Source organism: Tyto alba, unplaced genomic scaffold (assembly GCF_018691265.1).
Source record: "Tyto alba isolate M040663 unplaced genomic scaffold, T.alba_DEE_v4.0 Super-Scaffold_34, whole genome shotgun sequence".
Taxonomy (NCBI): Eukaryota; Metazoa; Chordata; class Aves; order Strigiformes; family Tytonidae; genus Tyto; species Tyto alba.
This window is the reverse complement of record NW_024881309.1, coordinates 4,855,617-4,878,377: the sequence shown is the minus strand read 5'-3', so window position 1 is coordinate 4,878,377 and position 22,761 is coordinate 4,855,617. Positions and strand designations below refer to the sequence as shown.

General features: G+C 49.6%; 1 protein-coding gene across 4 annotated transcripts; it reads left to right on the top strand.

Moving 5' to 3' along the window:
• Positions 1–368: 368 nt before the first annotated feature.
• Positions 369–22,562, top strand: DUSP26 (dual specificity phosphatase 26). Of its 4 annotated transcripts, XM_032998370.2 has the most exons (6): positions 369–555; positions 16,130–16,196; positions 18,216–18,374; positions 20,463–20,735; positions 21,131–21,339; positions 21,791–22,562. In XM_032998370.2, the coding sequence occupies exons 4-6, from the start codon at positions 20,557–20,559 to the stop codon at positions 21,988–21,990; spliced, it is 588 nt and encodes a 195-aa protein (XP_032854261.1). In that variant the 5' UTR covers positions 369–555; positions 16,130–16,196; positions 18,216–18,374; positions 20,463–20,556; the 3' UTR covers positions 21,991–22,562. The 4 variants fall into 4 exon arrangements, with proteins under 4 accessions (XP_032854261.1, XP_032854263.1, XP_032854264.1 ...); XM_032998372.2 differs by lacking the exon at positions 369–555 and having other exon boundaries at positions 16,137–16,196; positions 18,278–18,374; XM_032998373.2 differs by lacking the exons at positions 369–555; positions 16,130–16,196 and adding an exon at positions 17,852–17,965 and having other exon boundaries at positions 18,278–18,374.
• Positions 22,563–22,761: the final 199 nt, after the last annotated feature.

Here is a 22,761-nt window from a genome sequence, read left to right as displayed (position 1 = left end):
GCTTTCCCTTTTTTTTTTTTTTTTTTTTCCCTTGAGCAACTCTTCTCAGCAGGGCTGTAGCCCAAGTTATTTTTTTCATAACACCCCAGTGTGTTCACGGCTCCACCACTTGCCCACAAACGGCAGGCTCCATATTGTGCCAGGGAAAGGTAAATTGGTAAGTGCATTTACTTCTGTTAGCACAATAGTCAACCCAGTGCAGTCTCCTGTTTGAGCTGCCAGGCACTGTATGATTTTTAGGCCGCTGTCACTCAGGCACCTTGGAAGGATAAACCGCACTTTGAAAATGTAAAGATGCACAGAATGGTATTTGCTTATGTAGCTCCTGTAAAATGATGAGCCCTATTAATTAACCACTCCTTTTCCAGGAGAGGTGTCAGAATCAGACAAGAGCCAATCTGTAAACACGGGAGCACGAGTGTCGTGCAGGAGCGGTGCTGGCAGCAGCAGCAGGAAACAGGACAAGGGAAGAAGGAGCCGGGGGACGATGGCATCATCCTGCTGGTGTGTGGGACCGCAGGATAAACTGTCCCAGAGCTGACCAAGGCCTTGCAGGTAAACTCTAACGACTCTCCTTAGCTTACCCAGGGCAATGTATAACACGAATAGCCCTACTGAAAGTGAACAGGCTATGCCAATGTAAAAATCACTGAAGCCTAGAATTTTAAAATTCATTTAAGTGCCTAACAGTCGCTGAAATCAATGGCAGTTAGCAACTTAAAATCCTTTAAACACAGCAAATCTTACCCAAAGCCAGTGGAAAGATTCCTGCTGATTGCAACAGATATTCATCTGCGATGGAAATGTAACACCGAACCAGGGACCAGTTCGAGGTGGCCCTGTTGGTTTCTTCTGTTACCCCACAGGTGGTCCCAGTCTCGCTGCATGTCCGCACAAGCCAGTGCTCTTCTTCAGACAAAGGGGCATGTTCAGATGTAAAACTGGAGCAATAAATTGTTTCCAAATGCACAGCTAGGTCAAGGGAAGGAGTCAGCAATCCCTGGGCAGTTTTATGATCTAATTTAATTTCTCAAGTGTATCAGTCTGTGGTTCATATAGTCCTTGACACATGCACTTGGCCAAAACCTAGGAATAGGAATATGTGGGTGGCAGAATAACTCTGGACGAGACAGGAATATAGACTCCTAGCAGCAAAATGAAATCATCAACCCTTTATTGGTTTGAATTGCTTACCTTCACTCTCCAACAGAGTCAAATCTCCAGCTGATACATATATCAGCTGAGGATCGTCCTCATGGCAGCATTAGCAGCAGAGAACAAAGCTGCCCAAGGTGAGCCTGCGTTTTGTTTGACATCCTCACTGCATTCGGAAGCATAGAGAATTATTTCAGACTTTGTGTTGAGGGCTATAGTCTCCTTCTACTCCAGAAAACAGCTGTACGAGGCCACCCAGGTATCTGAGGAGAGGAATTAAGCTGCAAGATGGCTGGTGAGGTCTTGTAACACCATGAAAGCTGTAATTTTCCTGCAATTGATTTCCTAAAGACAACTTGTGGTCTGTGTGCAGTGAAAGCTAATTTAAACAAGAAAGATGAGTCTTTCCAACACACCTTGATTGGCAATTGTGATAAATTCCTATAATTACTATTGACTCCACAGAGGGTTTTCGTTTGTTAACGGTGTTGCTGAAATGACAGCCCAGTAATGGAATAAAACAGGCAAAAGGGAAAGTTGCACGAAATGCCTGTCTTTGCAGAGTTCCCTGAGTAGTTCTGTGATGAACCACCAGTCTTCCCTCTCTCTCCCACCAGCATCTCACTTCTCATAGTCAGATAATGCACACTGAAGTTGTTTTGTTCTGTTTTCTGGCCAGGTAGTTTCCAACATGGTCATTTATTATTCAGTCCTTGTATCAGAACATGGAGCAAGGTGTGCTTGAATCATATGGGTTTTAGTCATAGGAATAAAATATTTACAAATGTGAACAATTTCACAAGTCTCTATGGTCTCTACCAAGCATTGAAAAATTATGAGTATCATCCAGAAATATTTTTAAAAAGTCACAAGTTTAACAACGCTGTAATACATGTGGCAGCTTCATCTTATAATTTCTGATTCTGCAAGTTGTTCTTGCTTCAAGTTTTCAAACTTTTGTCATTCCCCCTCTCCTTTTTTAAGAAAAATGGAAATTGTGATGCTCTTGCCATGAATCAACCTCTAAAATTTTAAGAAAAAATCAGAGCTGAGACCCACAATAAAAGAGTAAAACCAGGCAACATTACTACACCTCCCCAAAATTAATCAGGATGTTTGCAAAGCCCTAATCTCTAAGGAGTCTTTCCAGATCTGTTTGAAAGTTGTTCTTGCCTCAAAGCTTCCAGGACAAGAAGAACAAGAAAAAATTAAAACTGCAGATGGACTCTGCTAAAACAGCAGCGGCTGGAGGAGTCCTGGGCCCTGATGCATTGACTTCAGTGGGATTTGAAGGGAGCCCAGAAGGGAAGGAGCTCCAGAGCTGTTTTGCTTCCATTAAGAAACAAAAGTATGAGACCAGGTCACTCAAGAGCTCACGTTGGATACTGAGCTCCTTTAACAAGCAGACCACATATCCACTAAATTAATTGCTCCCTTCCCCACCCTTAGGAGACAGCCGCAGAGCCCATGCTGTTTTGTAACCTCACAGTTTAAGAAACACAGGCCTGGAGCTGCAAAGAATGCCAGCCTGCATGATCAAACCCAAAGGGGTCCGGTATTTTCCCTCTGAAAAGAAAACTGCATGTTTACATCTGCCGTTTGTTTCCAGAAGAAAACCAGTTTATAAGCGACAGACAGAGGCCGCATCTTCTATGTGAAACACTCAAAAGCAAGCAGGAACCACACTGGCCACACACAGACCTGCCTTTCTGCATTATAAATTTTCATATCTTAAATTTGGCCAATTGCGTGGGTGTGGAAAGCTCAGCCAGAAGCCGTGTTTCTTGCAGTGAAGAAGGGAGTGAACACAAAGCAACAGGAAGGGAAAAGAACAGCAGGTAAAACGAGCGCCTTGTAGGAATCCTCCACTCATTACTGCAGTGATGATTTGACCTGTGCACTTTTGCTTTTGGGCTTTTTCCCTCCTTGGAGACAGAACACTTAATGATAAAATACCACCTTTGTTAAAGCAGAACTAATATTTAACAGCTGCAAAGCAACCAGTTCACACTGGAGTCAGCTTCTTCAGCAGAGAAGGAAGGGGGAAATGTCAAGGGCACAGCAGGTGATGCGATTTCCTCCCAGCCCGCTCACATCGGTGTTTAAAGTGGATTTATAGGTTGCTCATGCTCAGCTCCACAGACAAACTGCAGATCCAGCACTACACACGTGTGCGTGGATCTCTGACGCCCGCAGGTCACGGCTGGGAACAAACACACTTGGCCGCCTGTAAGATAGGGTGTTACCTCACTTCGCCCAGCGGCGCCGGGGCTGGAGCAGAGGTGTCCCCGTGGCCCTCTGTGTAGGGAAGTGCCACCAGATACACACACCGACTGAGACACACGTTATTACACCATCGATATGCCACTGCACAAACTCACACATGGCTCCAGCCCCCTCAGGACTACCTGGCTCTGCTCACAGCCGCAGGGAGCTCTGAGCTTTCCTTCCCATCCTGAAGAAGCCGGGGGCTGTGGACAGCTAAAACCACACCAGCTGCAGTCTGTCCAGCCTCTCCAAGACCTTGCGAAAGAAGCTGGCAGAGACCACTCACAGGCGAACGCCTTTGTGGGGAACGAACATCAAGGTCCTGGCTTAGCCCTGTGTACAAATTGCAGACCTTGGGATATTGGCGCGGGAGGAGGAGGGCAGAGCGAGCTGCGTGCATGCGCAGGGCAGATTGCTGACCCAACCAGAGGGAAGGGAAATGCAAGCATTTCCTATAGAACCGTGTGACAAGACACTGGACAAATTTCAGGCAGAAAAGTCACTGTAGTTTTGTGTTCTGTAAGAACTTTGTGGGCAGAGAAAGAGTGAACTTCTGGCACTAATGGTCATTTCTGAATCAGCTCTTCCAGCGATTGCTGAGACTGGGCTGGAAAGCTCAGCACGGGAATTTCACAGACTCTGCCTTTCCAGTAACTGGGTCTCTCAGTAAGAGTCAGCGTTCAACACTAACGGAGGAGGAAACTTCCTTCATCTCCCCAAACCTGTGTTTGAAGGCCCAGTTGTCTTCTTTAAATTCTCACTGGTTTTAGTGGGAATCTGGCAGACACAAGGGAAGCGAGGGCAGAATCAGGACTTGGAATTTGCTTTGCCCCCCGATGAGGGAAGAGGCAGGCTGTGTTCCTTACCCCACCTTTCAGAAAGGCTTCTTGACTACATCTTGCCAAATTGGGACCTTATTTTCACCAAGGAAGCTGCTTGGTCCCACCAGAATATCTCAGAAATAACCCCACAGGAAGCTCACATATACAGATCCCTGTTACACTGCAGGAGAAGTAAGTGGGAAACTGGGTCCTGCATCTGCGATGGGGAAAGACAGATCTCCAAAGATTAGTTTCTTCACCTGTACTTTGACATTGTTTCTTGTTAACTGCATCATCCGAGATCAGCCCCTTTCCACTTTTTTTCTTAACCACCTCCTTGCCAGCACAGCCCTACAATTCCCAGCAGTTACTTTGTGGATATGTTGGTTCAGTGAATGCCAGAATTTGACCTGTCTTGTTGCTAACACGATAGTTTCCAATAATTCCCACCATTCCTAAGTAATTACAATATCTCTGCATTATTGTAAGACATATATTATTGCCTTAATTCTCCGTCTCTGGAATTCCAGGGGAATGTAGACGTATTCTAGACATATTCTGCATTCCAGCCAAAGCTTGGCGAGTGCAATATGTGTATCACACCAGTTACAGCTATAGCATGAGTAATTTGGGGGAGGAGGGAGGTGAGGGAGCACAAAAAGAAAGAGCTTCTCCAAATCCTTCAGCTCTTCACTTGGACACCGTGAATGAGATATTTAAATATGTTGCCGTGGAAACAATCAAAGAGGGGGTCTTTGTGTGTGTGTGTGAGTGTGTGTGTTTTATAATCCCAAAGGGGGTATTTAATTGGAATCAACCACAGCTTTTTAACTGTGTTTTAAATTGAAGAGAAATAAAAAGAAGAAGCTGCCAGAAAAGGAACATTAAATAAAAAGGAAAAAAAAGCCCACATGAAACAAGATGGGGTGAGAAAGGGAAATCAAAAGAATAAATTTACTGTAACCGGCAAAGGATTCATTAGGGTTACAACAAAGCTCAGTTCAATTTCCCTCCTATTGACATTAACGAGTTTGATGTAGGTCCAGCCTGAAAGGCAGCAAGAACGTCTTTCCCTCTCCCCCCTCCTCCTGGTCCCAGGGGACCAAGCAGCTGTCTGTAAATTGCTCCACACAGGGGAATAAGGTTTCTTTTCTTTCCTCCTTGCTTTTTCCTTTGTCCAACTGCACCCGCGTTGAGCAGTGCCCGAGGAACCTGCCTCACCACTTTCCACTCATTGCAGCATCTCTCCTCCCTCCTGGACTCTCTGCCTGGGACAAGCCATTTTATTGCTGATAAGCCTGAGATGTTATTTATTACTATCCTGCAGCTTGAATACATTGAGCTCACCAGGGTTATTTTTGGTCCCAGCAACAGCCCCTCTAGGCTCGTAATTACCTATTATTATTGTTAATGTTAGTACTGAAGTTGCTATTTAAGCTAAAGGACACAGTTAGTATAAGAGCAACCTCCCTGTGAGCAAACATACGCTGGAAATCAGAGAGATTTCTGCGCAATGGAAAGACCGATCCTGGACTAAGGGCAGTGGGAGATGAAGCCTAACAGTTTTAAGAAAGAATTTGGTAGAGTATGAATGAGATTGTATCTCAAAGATCTGAACTTCATGGTCAAGAAGGTCTTTTCCAATCTCTTGCTCCTAAGTTTTATGCTTTTTGTATTAAAATGAGATGTCAGAGGGTCTGAATTACAGTGCAGCGTGTATTCAGTCATGCACACGCAGAGTGGGAGCCAGTTCCTGACCCTTGTGTAAAAAGACAAGATTACATTTGAGATTAATTCTGCGTGGATATAGGTGCCAGTGCGGGCACATTAGGGAAGATCACTGATCCCAAATGCCAGGATCAGACTCTGATGTTCTGCTGCATAGAGAGCCAGCACAAAATTAGCACACGAGATAGACAGTAGCTGCGAGGAGTCCAGAGGCACAGTGAAAGGAAGGGACTTATTCAAGGTCCAGTTTTAGTGTTATTTTTAGATACAGCACATTTTCAACATCCTCTGGAGAGGAAATGGAAGAATGCTGCTTGGTCCTACTGCTTTTCTAAAGGACTTGGAGCTCAGTTGGCAGAAGTTAGGCGTTTCTGTCACTATTAATAATCACCGATTGGACTCGTAAGTGCAGTTTTCAGAAGCTGGGAATGCCTAAGGAGGAGGTGAAGAAATCAAAGCCTGAGCAGGACCAAGCTAATTCTGCCTCAGCCTTGCAGACTGGCTCTGTTACACTGAGAGATCTGTGTGAAGAGGCCATGACTGTGATGGAAGTGCTCTGCGCTTGGTACTGTCCCAACACACAAGAGAAGCAGTCTGTCAGAGATAAGCCTCAGGGACCCTGGCACACTGTCAGCAGCAGCTTTGCCTCATGGAGCAGAAATTAGGACACGCTGAGCTCCCATCAGCTGAAATCATTACGTTTTGGCGATATTCTCCTTTCCCACTTGGCCATCCCTTGACTGGATCTTCCAGTTTTCAGCCACGACAGGTCCAAGCCCTAGCTCAAGTGCAGAAACCTCTGCTTGCTTCTCCCTCCTTTTCACCATAAACCAAATTCCTCCTGCCAGCCTTTCCCCCTCGGTCCCCTCCCAGTCTTTGCAACTGGCACCTTCCTTGAAGAAGAATAGCAAGAAAGAAGATGTATAGCTGTAATAGATTTTCCCCACTGGAGTGTACATTAAATTTAAGGCTCTGCTCTGGACACTGAATGGTTGGTCATTAACGCACCTCGAACCAGCAGCATAAAACAATCCTCGTAAGTGCTACCATGAAAAATGGTGGCAGAGATCAGAAGTGATCAGAATGCAGACGGGAGCTGCAGCTCTCGGTGTAAAAATGATTAATGAAAAATCCCCAGCATCCTTTCTTCTCTTTGCAAGAGAGGAAGCGAGCGAGCTTGACAAGAACAACGGCTCCTCATGTGAGGAGGATAATAGCAGGAATGATATGTCTCCAAGAGATTCCCAAGGCCTTGTGCACACATAATAAATTGCCCTTGTCACTTTTGGGAAACTTGTGAAGAAAGATCGCCAAAGCCAGCAGAAGCAATGAGAGAAAAGAACAAAAGATTCAATCCAAAAGAGCCCAGCCTTGCCTGGGAGACGCGCTGGCTCTGCTCACCCCTTGCCTCCGTTTGCTCAGCAAAATGATTTTGAAGTGAACAGAAGGAGTTGGGTCCCCAGGCTCGTAAAGTATCTGTCAGCGTGTGACGGCAGTAAAGCCGAGAAAGGGACTGCAAGATGCAGAGCTGCGGATCTTACCCCCTGTGTTAGGGAGAGCAGAGGGTGCCACTGCAGTGCTGGCCTGTGCTGCTGTGGCTTGTGGTCAGGCGTCCAGGTGACCAGCAAGGATGTCATGGGAGGTAAGTGCTTTGGCTTAGCAGAGCTTGCTTTCTTCCCGAGTGCAGTCAAATTTCTTACACAAATGGTGCAAATCAGCTAATCTCTTCCTGCCTCAGCTCCTACCTGCAAAACAGAAATGTTTCCTTTCTAGTCTCCCTTGGCTACTTACATGCAAATTCTTTGAGGCAGGCATGAGCTCCCACTGTACACGTGTATCACAGCTCAAGAACGTGATCCTGCAAACACAAGAGCCAGTTGTCACACAAACACAGCCAAGCCTTTTGATACTTCTCTGGTTCTCCTTTAGGCGCGCAGTGCCATACAGGCAGTACCACCCAGGCTGAGCTGTATCCCTGTGAGTCTGCATAAGCTCACTGGTGAGGTGAGGAGGGATTCAAAGAAGGGGGTCACACTGGGAAATCTGCTTTAATTTCCTGCTCTGCCTCGAGCTTCCATGTGACGTTGTGAATCACTGAAAGCAAGAAACATGAAGATAGATTGACTTCACAATGCTTGACTGGTACTGCCCAAAGCACACAGGGACCATCTAACAGAGTGCAATCAACACAGCTCCGGGCAGCTATTTGTGCATATGCAGGAAAGGCAATTTAACAGAGCAAGGGTCCTTCAGGCAGTGACTCAGGAGTGAGCCAGTTTCCTTTTGTGAGTCATCTGGTAAGACTTGGGACCTTGCAAATTATCCTCGTGGATTTTTCCTTTAGTGTCTCTCTGTCAGACTCTGTATTTTAATGACGGGGGTGGCAGCGCTTGCTGTTATCCTTCTTTCCCATGGGCATTTGCTTGAACACCTGCTGCAGGTGGCTCATCCTCCCTTGCTAAAGCACCATCAGCATTAGCTGTGAGAATATTTCCATGAATGCCTCCCAGGTGCGTGGAGAAGATAAAGGCAGGTCCTGCGTTAAGGGCTGCTCTCTGGATTTCTGCCGTAGCCCCAGGACTGGTGGTGAAAGGAAGGCTGGACCGTGGTAGGTAAAAGTACCCCTTGGCAGAACAGGGATGACCACGGTCAAACAGATGCCAGTGGAATAACAATTCTGCAGTTATTCCACTGGGAAGAATAGAGAGGAACGGCTGTTTCTCAAGCACCAGTTCTCCCAGGTCTGTGTGAGGAGATAACAGCCCACTGAGGCCAGGTTAGCACTGTTGTTGGCGGGAAACGTGTTGTGGAGTTGGAAGAGGATCTTTATTCCACTTTCTACCTCTGGGCAGCATAAATCAGCCAAGAGACCCTGCACAGTAGTGACTCCCCTCACCTGGACGCACTGGTTTTCTGGCTGTCATAGCCTATTAGTCCCAGTGCTTTATGCAAGGCAGGCTCTGGCCAAGTTCTTTCAAGGTATTTGCCTTCCGTTGTGCAGCACTGGAATAATAGTGGCCTGTGGCAGGGTCGTTTATTTGGCCTTTCATCCTTCAGCATGATGGATGAGAATACTGATAAATAGCTGCCTCCATGAGAAAGTCTATTTTTGGTCCTTAGCTCTCATATGTGGCTGTATGATTTGTCTTCCTGCTCACCTGCTTCATGAACAGCTGTTAAAGACTTGTGGATCTGTGAATGCTGTGCCCAGGCTTAAAGCTGGGCCTTATCATAAGGCCTGGGGATTTTCTGCTCCCTTACTGTGAATAAAAGAGTTTCTTCCCTGTTTACAGTCACATCCTTCCCGTGGGGCAGCGTCTCCAAGGAAGCCCCACAGATGCCCCTGGGGCTGCATCAAATCTTCATGGATTTCACAGCCTGTTAAGTGTCCGATCCCTTGGTATTTCCCAGCTCCGAAGGCGCTCCGTTCCGCAGGGACTGATAGCTGCTCGAACTTCCAGGTCAAGGAATCACAGCTGTGCATCCCTCGGGAGAAGGGCAGAGGGGGAAACAGGGAAACTGCCTCATTGGTTACAGAAAGGTTAGGAAAAGGAAAGCTGTGGCATGGGAGTGGTGTGCAGGAAGCTTAGGTTCGGGGCTGGTTTTGCTTCGGCTCCCTGCATGACTTTGTAGCAGTCACTGTGCAGAAGTATGTGCTTTAGTTTTCTCTCCTGTTCCTAAGCGTATTTTCTATTATTTTCTGTCTTGTCTATGCAAGTCAGAACTCAGGATAGATTTAGATACCTGCATTCTGTGACTGTATGTTTTCTTGTGCCATGGGACACTGATTTCATTTGGATTTCTAATTTATTTCACAATACTGTGGAATAATTAGAATTATTAAAGCCAAAATGTTCTTTGCTGCCTGTTTCTATTAGGCAAAACAGCTCAGACTGTCAGGTCTTTGGGGAGGAAGGAGAAGGTTTGTTTTTTACCACCTCCTAATCTTTTGTCCTTCATGACCTTTACTTCTTTTGCTAAAATTAACATTCATGCAAACAACAGAGGTGGAAAATTGGTCCCTCTTCCCACTGCACCAAACATTCCTGCAGAGGAAAGGTTATTCTTTTCATAGCCATCCTGTAGGGCATATTGGATGATATGATCTGCCCTTTCTCAGGCTAAATCATCAGCTCTAATATGCTTTCCTCCTTTCATTATTACTAGCCTCTCCTTGGAACATGAGTACTTTCCATGTTGACTGTAACATTACTGTCTCTGCTGGTAGCAGATGGAAAGCCAAGCTGGAGGTACAAGTCATGTTACCATTAAGAGCCAGCAGCGAAATGTAATGGTTTCTAATGTAAACCTTCAAGTCATTGACAGAGCTGTTTCTCAAAAAAAATAATAATAAAAAAGAAACTGAAAAAAAAAAAAAAAAACCACAGCCCTGAGGCACAGCTAAGTGTACTGGTAAAATCCGGTCTTTAAAATGCTGAGAGTTTTACAACTGGCTTTGATGAAACTGGGAATTTTTAGCTTTTTATGGGAGTAAATCAATCAATCAAGTGAGACCTTTCCTGGGGATAAGCAAGAAAGAATTCCCATACTATGAAATCAAGAAGCCAAATTCTCCAAAGGAGGACTGTTCCCGACAATCTAATTTGAAACATCAGTTTGGGGTCTAATCAGCTGAAGCAAATCAGGCCCACATAATCTTGAGTGTATGCAATGAAAATCAGAATTTCTATCTACTGGGGAGAGCCAATGTGCCTGCATTTGTTCTAAGAAAATGAACAATTTAGAAATGGTAAAACATTTTGTTGCAGTTTAACTTAAATTGTTCATTTTGGGTTGACCCGGTGTAATTTCCACCTCCTCCCCCCCGCTGACATATTTCATTCGCTGTATTTTTAATTTCATAACGGAAAAGGGGAAATATAACCCCCATTTTTAAAAAGGAAAAAAAAGAAAGATGTGGGGAACTACAGACCAGTCAGTCTCACCTGTGTGCCCAGCAAGATAATGGAGCGGATCCTCCTGGAAACTGTGCTGGGGCACGTGGAGATTAAGGAGGTGACTGGTGACAGCCAACACGGCTTCACTAAGGGCAACGGTGCCCGACAAATTTGGTGGCTTTCTGACGGGGTGGCTAAGGGCAGAGGAACTGATGCCACCTAGCTGGACCTGTGCGAAGCATCCGACACGGTCCCACGCGTCATCCTTGTCTCTACACCGGAGAGACACGGATTTGATGGAGGGACCACTCGGTGGGTAAGGAATTGGGAGGATGGTGGCACTCAGAGAGTTGCGGTCAAGGGCTCGATGTGCAAGTGGAGAGCAGCGGCGAGGGGCGTTGCTCAGGGGTCGGGGCTGTCCCCGGCGCTGTTCAACACCTTTGTTGGGACACGGGCAGCGGGATCGAGGCACCCTCAGCAAGCTCCCTGCCCGCACCGAGCTGGGTGGTGCGGGGACACGCGGGAGGGCAGGGGTGCCAAGCTCACCGCTGGATCGTTCCCCTGTAGCCGAGGCGGGAGGGTGGTTTAGGTTTCCTGCTAAAGAGCCAGAGTGCTCCGGTCTGGAGCAGCACTGGCGGCACGGCTGCCCTGGCAGGGCTGTGAAAGGTGGCTGCTGCCCCGGTTAGGGAGCGCTGGGAAGGCTGAATGGGAACTCGAGCCACGCCACTCTCCTGGAGCTTTGGATATTAAAGTTAGTATCCTCTAAGTTGTCTTGCCAAGGCCTCTGCAAGCTTTCTAGAGCATGGTTGCTGGGCTCATTCTTCCCCAGTTTAGAGACTCTTTCCTCCTTCCCGATCCTGTACAGCCAGCTGCTGTTAGAGAGCAAACCCTGAACTTGAGAGGAAAGAGAGGAGCTGGTTTTGATTCATTTCACTTGCAAATTTAGTGCCTCGCCATTGTTACATCTTTAGGAGCCCTGTAGCGAGTACGGGACTTTAAAAGCTCTCTGTATTAGCCGTCGCTCCCTCGTCCCGTTCCCCGCTCCCCCCCAGCCTCCTCGTTCCCTTTTCAAGGAGCCGTGGTGAGCCTTTGTGCTCCCAACGCCCAGCAGTCACCGTTGTGTCTCCGTTCATCAACAAAGAGAAACCTTATCTTCTGATGGACACATACAACACATTCTCTGTGACATTTAAATCTCCCTTTGTAGCCAACTCGGATATTTTCGCTGTTAAAAGAAGACCGTGCAGCCGGGTGATTTCATTACAGCAAATGTTATTACAGTGAAAGCCTGTTTAAGACATAATGTCACTGAAGAGAAAATAGGATCTAGCAGCAAGTGTGGCCTGATGGAGGGTGCTGGGATTCATCACAGGCTGAAAGAAACCTCTCAAACATCAGACCTGCTAATGGAGCAGCTTTTTTCTTCATCAAATCAAACCAGCCACTTCCTCAAAGCCCTAAGGCTAGGAATTAGAAAGAAGATTGAAAGGAATTAGGCACCCAACTCTCACTGACTTTACATTTGAGCTCCTAAGCTGTTCTTGCTGCTTTAGAAATTATAGCTGGGCTGCTGGGGTTCTTAGTACCATAGACACAGTGAATAGAAATGCATTGTGTTAACAGTAGCCACAGGCCTCAAAAAGACACCGCTGCTGTGTGTCCGCGTTCATAATGATTAGTTCTTGGTCCAAGAACACTCCAGAAGAGAAATAATCACAGACAGGTCCCAGCCTCCCTGAAGTCAGTATGAATTTGCTAGGGACCTGGCCCCAATTTCCATCCCGGCGCAACTATAATTCCTTTTTTTCTCCAAAGCAGATTTCCCTAAGGGTTTTGGATTTGCAGGAGTAAAATTTGAACTTCTGGAGTCAGAGGTGTCACGCAGGCTGATCAGCACCCGGTGCACACGGGTTTGGGCGGCACGGTGCAGGTGTGGTGGTTAGTTACAGATGGACCTACACCGTGCCCCAGCCCTCTGCCTCTGAGGTGCTGGTTTCTGGGGTTGGTTGGCCCTGTTTTGAAGATCACTTTGCTATGCAAGACAGATGTGACCTTCATCTTAGCCTTTAAAAAGTGCAAGTAGCTCAGCCCCCTTGCTAATGGGGACCACGAATGTCTCAGCTGTGCTCCCTTTCGGGGGGGGGGGGTGGGTAGTTCTATTCCATTTGATGTCTTCCCGAGCGTTGAAACAGTGAGTATCAGGTCAACAGCAAACCTCTCACCAGCTTCAAGAAGGTTTGGACTGTGCCCCAGCCTGCTCTGCTAACAAGATGTGACAAGCTGAAGTGAACAGTTAGACAGAAAGCATCAGGATTTCACAGCATATTTTTCCAGCAACTTATTGTTTTTTCAGCTGTTTTTTTCTTTGATTTTTTTCCTCCTTGTGCTGTAGCAACTCAAATTTATCCCAGGCTGCTTCTGACATTAACAAGACAGTGGATGACAGGCAAAATGCGTCCACGAGCAATTCAGACTCTCCCTGCTAAGTAATCATAAATGCTGCAAGTTTGCAACAAAGCAAGCAGCTGTCTTTCTCCCTCTGGACAAGAACTGCTTCCTCACAAATTGAGGCTCTGCAGGTTTTACAGCTGTCGGACAATGAATCTGGTGCCCATTATTTCCTCCTCCTTTTTTTTTCTTTTTTCTTTCTTTTAATGGAAAATATCTCGGCACTGCCAGAACTCAAGTGGCCCCCTCCAACAGTGAATCAATACGGCCGAGTGGCGAGGCTTTAACTTTTTGGCTGACGCTACTGGAATGGGCACAGAGGGGTTGTGTTACTGGCACATCCTCTCTTCCAAGGGTTTATTACCTTCGATCACATTTCTTACAGAGAATCAGATATTTATTTGGGGGCTGGGAGTGGGTTCAACAACACACAGCTTCTGTCCCAGAGGTGCTGAGGGTGAACAGGCTGGGGAGGATGGGCTGGACCTGGGGAGAGCCCACGGCAAGGTGGTCACCTTGAGCATTGCAGTTTCTTTCCAGACTGAGTACATATAAAGCCCCACAAGAAATCTTTATCCCTGACCTAAATGTAGGCAAGTAGAGAATGAAGATTACTCTTTATTACTTCATTACTTTGACAGAGAGTTGATCCTACCCTGGACTAACTGGCCACGTGACCTTAGCTTTTTCAGATAAATTTTGTATCATCTATTCTGAGGCAGGGGACCCCACCTCTACAATGCTTTGTCCCTGGTGCAGTTAGAAGGAGCCTGTGCCACAGTGGGAGCGGTGGATTCACCTTCCCCAGCTGGTAGTTATTGCCCCCTCAGCTGAGCGCGCGATTCCTTCCCCCGGGGCAGCTCCAGTGCCAGGTAAATCCCATTTGTTCAAACCCCTCTCAGCAGGTGGCTGTGATGCTGCTCTGCCACCCTGCGCCGCCCGTTTCAACAGTGCCACCTTCTTACCCTGACTGTTCACTTACAGTAGGCTTAACTTTACCGGGTTATGCTACAGCTCCCCGTGCCCTCTGCACTCTCTCCGTCTGCCGCCCTCCTCTGCAGTGCGCCTATCGAATAGCACATGTTGGATGAAATACATATATCCTTTCTGTTTATGATTGAGTATAATAAAGTCTGGCTCCTCTGCCTTCCAGGTGGTCTTTGGACGTGCAGCATTTAGTGCGTGAAGTGATTGATCTCTGATCTTTAAAATAGAGCTGTGAAGACCACGGTGAATTTGCATGCATGGAGAGTACAAAGCCAGGAAATAGCAGCTCTGCAACTCTCTAACCCCTGCCCTTTATTTCCTTGTATTGAGTTTTCCATGTCTGACAATGCGCACTGTGGTGATTTATGTATAACCAGAGCAGCCTCCAGTGGTTGGATCTGTGAACTCTTCCGAGCAGCCCTTTATCTGCGCTCACTTGCGGGTTTTGCAGACCCCAGCCCTGATTCCTCCCTGCTCCAAGCTCAGCCTAGGAGAAAGGGGGAGAGCTGGGAGCAGCAGGTGCCCTACTTATTCTGCTGGGAGCCGATTCCATCCCTAATTGAGCTGAAAACAGCTGCTCCATCCTCGCTGCCGCGGGCCTGCTGTGCACAGCAGTTTTTGACAATAGCTGAGATATAGGGCTATCGTAGCTGCCTGCGCCAGCAGCCCCCCCCTGCCAGAACAGCAGCACCCCCCACAGCAGGCAAGTCTGCCAGTCAGGGGATGTAGGAAATCTCCACCAGTGCTGTCCTTAAACTATCCAGCCCTATAGGTACTCTCCCCCCGTGACTGGGGGAAGACAGACCCCGTCTCTCTGTGTCTCCGTAGCTGTGCTCGCACATAGTCTTTATCTGCCAAGGACCAGACGATCCTTCTCAGTGGGCTCAGGCATCATGGAGTGACCGAGCTCGCAGGGGAGAGAGGTTGCAGGACACCCTTGTGTCCTCTCCTGCAGCTGGGTGCTTCTCAGAGGGAACAGCTTTGAGAGAACCACTGCCAGGAGGAGGGTGAGTTTTGGCGTTTGCCTTTTGCATTCTGTCCCTGTGCCTTGGTGATAAGTTCTCAGTGATTTTTTGCTTCTCAGGGCAAGACAGGTGAGAGACAGGACTCTGACCTGGCGGGTGATTAGAAGGGGGGAGGAACTGAGCAAGATGTATGCTGAAGTCACGGCAAAGCCTAAATGGTGTTTGTGTCCCCACCGAGCCTGCAGACCCGGCCCAGTGCTCTGGGTTGCCTCTTGTCTTCAAGGGCAGGAGCTTCAGAAGCAAGGTACTGAGCTGATAAATCCTACCAGGGAGCAAGGAGCAACTCATTCTCTGCTACAGCACTGATGTTTATGGAAAACAAGGAGAGGAGGTGAGGCAGAGAGGTCTGGTTTGTGTCTTAGAACCTTCCCTTATGAAAAGATAGATTGCTGACACTTTTCCTTGATGCAGCTGCCCAGGCATTTCAAAGCATCTGAGATTTCATTATCTAAGCAGTCATTGGCTTTGTTGGGGACTTCTGGCTGCTTTACAAAGCAATTCCAGTATTATTATTGGAATAAAAACATAACAACTACTAATCCTCTGTTTAAATGACCAGTAAGTTCCCTGCAGGCAGTGGTCTGCCAAAGCATTTATCCACCTAATTTTATTTCATGTGTTTTTTCTTTTTAAATTCAGATTCAACCTTTTGTGATGCGGGCTGTAGGCACTTATGTTTAGAAGCACATTTTACATTTTACTGGGAATGTAATTCCTTGGTGCAGGCGAGGGAGAGGGCCTCTGCTTGTCCATGTTAAAGGTGTCTCGCAGAGCTGTGAAAGTGCAAATTTCCTTTTAGGTCCCTCAACCCCTGTGTTTTGGAGAAGCACTGCCAGGAAGAAGTGAAAAGCTCAACCTTTCTGCAGGTAAGTGGAACCAGACCCCTTATTCAGGGTGTAAGACAGGCTTTGCCCAAGCTGGCAGCATCACACAGCAGTGAAATAGTGAGCTCAGCGAGGCTGGAGAAGCCAGCCCTCACCCCCGACCTCCTGGAGCCTGTCCCTCGCTGTCACCTGCGTGCCCGGACAGTCTGGGCATGGAGGAGCTGGAGCAAACCACGGAGGAAGAGGATGAATCAGGTCCCGGTGCTGCTTCTCCTGAGGTGCACAGGAGCCAAGGGGTGGGCGCAGTGACTGCTCCTCGCTGCCTGGTGCCTGGGAGCAGAAGCAGCTGGCAGCAGGGCGGCGTTTTGGGAGGGCAGGAGCTTTCGGAGGCGATGCCAGGAGAGGGGGAGGCTGCTCCTGGCTGGCCGTGGGGCTGTGCCTGGTAGCTCTGGCTCTCTGTGCCTGTGGCCCGTGGCAGTGTAGCTGCCTGACATGTCACCTCTGCTGCCCCGGCAGCTGAAGGATGTGGGGACAGTCAGGGCACAGGCGCCCTGGGGGCGTTGGCACAGCAGAGCTCTTTGATAAGGAGCGTTTGGGATGGATGGAGCTGGAGCCTCTGTTCCCTGAGGATCGGGTCAGTGTAGGTGGCAGGAGGGCTTATGGGGACCCCGTGGATCTGCAGCCCTGATAACTCTGTTACTCTTGCATGTGGGTCTCTCCTGAGACCTGTTTGCACAGGGTGAATATTTCTGCAGGTGCAAAAGAACAAAGTCCATCATCCCCGGTACCCTGCGCCCACCGCGGCCAGCTTGGGGAAAGCAGTTGAGAGCAGGGCATGTCCCAGATGCCTTCCTGAGCACATCCTCCAGCTTCTGGGGCATTACCAACTCCCAAGGCTGAAGCTGTATCCAGAACTTCATGGGGAAGGCTGAGAGATCTGAAACCCAGGTGCATCCAAAGTCTTTCTGAACCCGCGTATGCTGTTAACCTCCAGTACAGCTCCTGACAACCCTGCCGTTTAGCCATACACGATGCAGTGAAAAAACCAAGCCCGTGATACACTGGAAGGTGTGTGCTGCCTTGAGGCTGCACTCCTGGGACCTGAGCTGTCCGTGATGGATGCTGGAAAGGCTCAGCTAAACCTCATCGCATGCACATACTGCGGTGCAGGTGGAACAGGATGGGTACCAGCTGATGCTGAGTTCATCCCTGAAGCTTCTGAGATTGTGTCCTGGTATAAGCAGAAGTTCAGCTGAAAACAAAACAGGAAATTTTCCTGGTTTTTAATCAAACAGGAGTGGAGGGAGGAATGCCATATATCTTAGGATACGTCTTTTGGCCTGGAACAGCATGTTTTGATTCTTCCTCAGGTTGTTTTTCCCACCACACTCCTACTTTCTGATCTGAGTCAAACTTTTAAATTGAAAGCCAGCACTTCAAAGGGAAAAGGAGAATATTCTGCCTGGAAAATGTTTAACTGAAATATTGCAGCGCTTCTGAAATGAATGGTGTCATTTAGAAAATGTCAAAACAAAAAGCTTCAATCTTTTGAATTTCCTCTTTTTTTTTTTTTTTTTTTTTCCCAGAAAAAAAGTATTCCTTGACTTTGATGTGAATTTGTAAATACTCTGTCATCTCGCCACATATGTGTGTGCGCCCCCCCATTCCGGATTATTTTCTTAGCAAATGAATAAAATGTCACCAAGCCCTGGCTTTGCCAGAGAGACCCTAGCAAGGGAGGAGGACAGGGTCAACTGTAAAAAAAAAACAAAAAAGCAGCAGCATCCTCTAGAGACAGCTACAGATTTATGGTATGGGTAATCATGCCATCAGCACCACTTTATCAGCTTCTTCTTCTCTTCTTCTCTGCGCGCCTGTGGCTTTTGGTTTGCTGGAGGAGGAGTGAGAGGAAAGCTGGCAGGAGAATTTTGATATGTTATTGTTGCTGTTGTTTTTGTCTGCGCAGTAATGGGCACTTGTGTGTACGTCTGTGCATGCTTGCATGCGAGCTCTGCGTTTGTGTCCGTCTCCCTCATTCCTCCCTTATCCATCCATGCACAGCATGATATAAACAAACCTGCCTCTGGACATGTCATGGCTTAAAATAGATGTTCATACATCAGCCTTTCTACGGCAGCGGCGGCAGCAGCAGGAAGACATGGCCGACTGGATCTGACTACAACACTCACTTTGAGCTGAGAAATCACAGCCCTCACAAAGGTAGAGTAACGGGGTGGGCGTCTCCTTCCTCCTGCGTGTCTGTCTGTCCGTCTCTGCGGAGTGTGCAGGGCTGAGCAGCCTGCGCTCAGTCAGCGGTGCCTCTTCAGAGCTCGCTCTGTGCATCGAGGCAGGCTCGGGCTGTTTCTCCCCTCCCTCCGAGCGTGGCACGACTGGCAGAGGGGCTCGGGAGGCAGCCATGAGCGCGCTCGGGGGAGCCCCGGGGCTTGGCTGCCAAAAAGGGGGGGGGTACAGTGGATATCCGTGGGGGTTTTGGATGCCAGGAGGGCTCTGGGGGCTGTGCTGAGGTCTTGGATGTGGTGCAGCTTCTCTTCCTCTGCAGCACTTTGGGGGGGCTGGCGTGATGGTGTGTCGGGGGGTGGGATGCTGGAGGCCAGCTTTGGGCCTGAGGGTTCCAGAGCTACATCCCGGGATAGGTGCGGATTTGCTGTTTTCCAGCCAGCTGTAGCTGTAAGAGGGTCCTGCCATTTGGCTAGTTACAGCCACTGATGATTCAGTGGCTTTTTTCAGACCCTTCTGCTGTTTGTTTCTTAACGCTGCCCGGGGCTGGTGGCATGTGGCTGTGCCACCGCCAAGGTCACACAAGGTTTAAGGGCCCCAGCACATGGCCATGCTGAATGCCTTCCCCGGGTGGGGTTTGCCAAGGTTGAATTCCCAGCGTAAAGGAGTCCAAAATTCATCAGGGCAGGGCAGATGTGTCAGGGTGAGATCCGGCCCATAGCCCGTGCTGGGGGAGCGTGGTGTGCTCCGTGCCAGGGATGAGCAGCGCGGGCAGGGCTGGCCCCTCTGGTGCAGCTCCCCAGGATGCCAGGAACCGCCACCCTGGCATGGAGAATGGGAAAGGAGACAACCACGAGTCTCTCTGGTCTCCCTCCGAGCTCCCCCATGCCCTTGCAATGTTTTTCCTCCTCTCTGCATTGCCAAGAAATGGCTGGATGCTTCTTCCTTCTGCGCCGTTGGCTGCTGGCCGGCACCTGAGGCAAAATGTCAAAGCAGACAGACACGCGCTGCCCCAGCCCGGCCAGGCCAAGGTCGCCGAGTTTCCTCCGCCGAGTCTCAGAGACAAGTGGCCAGGGCTGAGCGGCTGCTGGGCAGGCTGTGATGGGATGCTCGTTGGACACCTTCCAGAGCAGCTCAGGGCAGCAGCAGTCATGGTGGGAAAGAGAATTTTATTCTCGTGTGGGAGGGGTTCTGTCAGTGGGGCAGCAGCAAAAAAAAAAAAAAAAAAAAAAAATGGAAAAAAAGGCAGCTCTGACGAACATCTGGCTGCAGGGACCGTTAACTGCTCCATGTGGGTAAGGCTGTCCGGGGAGGTTTCTTGCAGATGTGACACAAGTATCAGCATGATCTAGAGGTTTGAGAGCAAAGCTTCATCCTAGAGGATCCGCTCTGTAAAATGAGCTTTCTCATCCCCTGAAATTAACTCTTCCCACCCCAAACCAGTCCTCGCTGTTCAAATGCAGCGGCAGGACTGCTGTAGTTGGAGGGGTTAACCCTGCCTTTCCCTCCCCACAGGCTTTTGTGCCTGGTCTGTAGGAGGCTGGGTCCTGGCCAGACTCTGTGTGGTGCCATATGGAATCCTCCACCTGTTTGGGGGTTTTTCCTCCCCAATCCTGGTGGCTTGCCCAGACCTGGCCGCCTTTCCTTGCTTCTGAGCGCCGGCTGGCAGCATCAGTTCTCGAGCTGGCATTGTCCCGCTGGCAGGCGAAGCCCCAGAGCCAGCTCAGAAGGAAGGTGGTCCTGTGTAGAACATCTCTTGCCAACGTGGCCTCAACCCAAAGTCACGGGGCTGGAGCAAAACCTCAGCCTGTGGAGACTCGGCAAGCTGGCTGCCTCTCTGGCTTCCCTCACCAGCCCTGGCAGCATAAACTTCTCCCCAGCAGCGTTGCTTCTTGGAAGGGAGTGTAGGTGATACTCTGTCTCACGCTGGGAACCACTGGGCAGCTGACTTGCCACAGCCCTCGCATCAGGAAGGTGAAAATTGGCTGGTTTGAGCCAGCATTGCTACAAAAGGGATGGGGTGAGAGGTCCCCAGTTCTTCTAATTGCATCTCCACTGCTTCCATGACAGGACCGTGGGTGGCAGCAGCAGCAGAAGCGACCTCCAGGCCTCTCTCCGGCCTTCACGACCCCACAGGTATGCCTTGTGGGTCTCGGCAGCTCCAATGGCTTTCCTGTCCAGGTTCTCCAGGAATGGCACCAGGTCACCGAGCCGGGGCTCACGGGACGAGCGCAACAGCCACCCCATCCTCAGTGTCTTCGAGCTTGAAAGGTTGCTGTACACGGGAAAGACAGCCTGTAATCATGCTGATGAGGTCTGGCCAGGACTCTACCTGGGCGATCAGTATGTATCTGAAGGGGACAAGAACCGGGGAGGGGGTGTTCAGGGCTATTTTTTGTGAAATGGGGATATCAGGGAGGGGGAGATTGGGAAATGTGAGGGAGGGGAGGACATGATGGGTGTGATACATCAGGACAGAGGAGGAGGAAGGACATAAGCACGGCTGTGCAGAGAGTTCAGAGCATCGCTGTGGTGGGGTGGGCGGAGGTGGAGTGTCCGTGGAGTCACGGCCTGTGAGATTGACTTAAAATTCAAGAATCTGAGGAGTTTGGCATTTTTCCTTTGCATCCAGCTTTCTTGGGTGCAAATGCTTGTCCAGGACAGCCCTTGCACTGTCCTTGGCAACTTTTCTTTTAACTAAACTTTTGCCTCTCTGCACTGTTTCTTATTCTCTGCAGAGATATAGCGGCCAACCGGCGCGAGCTGGCCCACCTGCGCATCACCCACATCCTCAACGCCTCGCACAGCAAGTGGAGGGGAGGTGCTGAGTACTACGAGGGCACGGGCATCCGCTACCTGGGCATCGAGGCCCATGACTCGCCTTCCTTTGACATGAGCCCCTACTTCTATCCTGCAGCTGATTTCATCCACCAAGCGCTGAACGAAGGTCGGTGGTAAAGATTTCTGGGAGAGAAGTGGGGAGCAGGGATGGGAAGAAACTGCCCCGGGCAGGTGGGAATGGAGATTGACATCCTATTGCTAAGCATCCTAGAAAAGAACGGTATTCCTAGCGTGGGATGGTGTCTCCTGCACTGGATCACCTCCTGCAAAGAGGGAACGGGCTGGATGAGAGCGCTGGCCCCCCCAGGTCACAGCCCCAGCCTGTGTCCTGAGCTGTGGCTGGTGCCATTCAGCTTTGGGAGGTCACGATACGCCGACACCCTTTGCCAAGGGGGCGACCGTGGTGCATCGCAGCCGCGCTCTAATTGGGGCCCTACGTCTGCACACCCGAGCCACAGCTCCAGGAGGCACCACGGCGAACAGCCGGCTCCTCAGGGGCTGTTCTTACTTGGGATATTTGGTGTGCTGTGACACAGCCCGTGTTTCCCCCCCCCCAGGGAGGATCCTTGTGCACTGTGCTGTCGGGGTGAGCAGGTCGGCCACCTTGGTCCTCGCCTACCTCATGATCCGCCACCACATGCCCCTTGTAGAAGCCATAAAGACGGTCAAGGACCACCGCGGTATCATCCCCAACCGGGGTTTCTTGCGCCAGCTGGTCGCCCTGGACAATGCCCTGAGGCTGAAGAGGAGCGCGTGAAGGAGGATGCGAGGGAGAGTGTGGTGGGAGCGGTGGGTGTGCGGCGCCCGCTTGACCCCGCCGCCAGCCGAGTGGCAGAGCTAGGGCTTTCCTCACGGTGCAGACGCTTGGCAGCTAATGGGTTACATGCAACTGGCCCCTGGGCCTCCCCCCCTCAGCTAAGGGGGTCCCCAGACATGCGAGCTATTCCCAGTGGTAAAGCATAGGCCCTCAACCTGCAATCTTGCAGGCCTAACGTACAGCCTCCTTCCCAGCCTGCTCGCTCCAAGATGCCTCCGGAGGGACTCAGCCTCACGTTACAGGTTACTCCGTCCCTCTTGGCTCCAGGAAGCCTCCGAGGCTTCTTTCTCCCATGTGGCAGATGCATTTGCCAAGCCAGTCCTGCCCCTCCCTCCCAGGAGACTGAAGCTCTGTGTGTTCCCTCTCTTGTTTCCCGTTTGTTTTTGGTCTGTGTCGCAACGTGAACTAGGTCTGGTGCGTGAGCTCAGGCAAACAGGCCTTTTGTTGTCGTGTTTGGGTGTCCTCCATGCCTGGTGTTAACCTGTGAAAATAAAAACAGTGCTAAGGAAGAAGTCTGGCCATCCCTTGTGTACTTTGGGACAGACTTTCAGGCTGGGACCCGTCACGGAAGGCAGTGGGAGAGCATCACCTTAATGGGTTTAGATGGACCTGAGTCCCAGTCCAGGGGCTGAACCTGCCAGACCCCACTGGTGGCCAGTGCTTGTGCAGGGCCTCCCCACTCTGTTATTTTTTCCAGCAGTGGGGACAGAA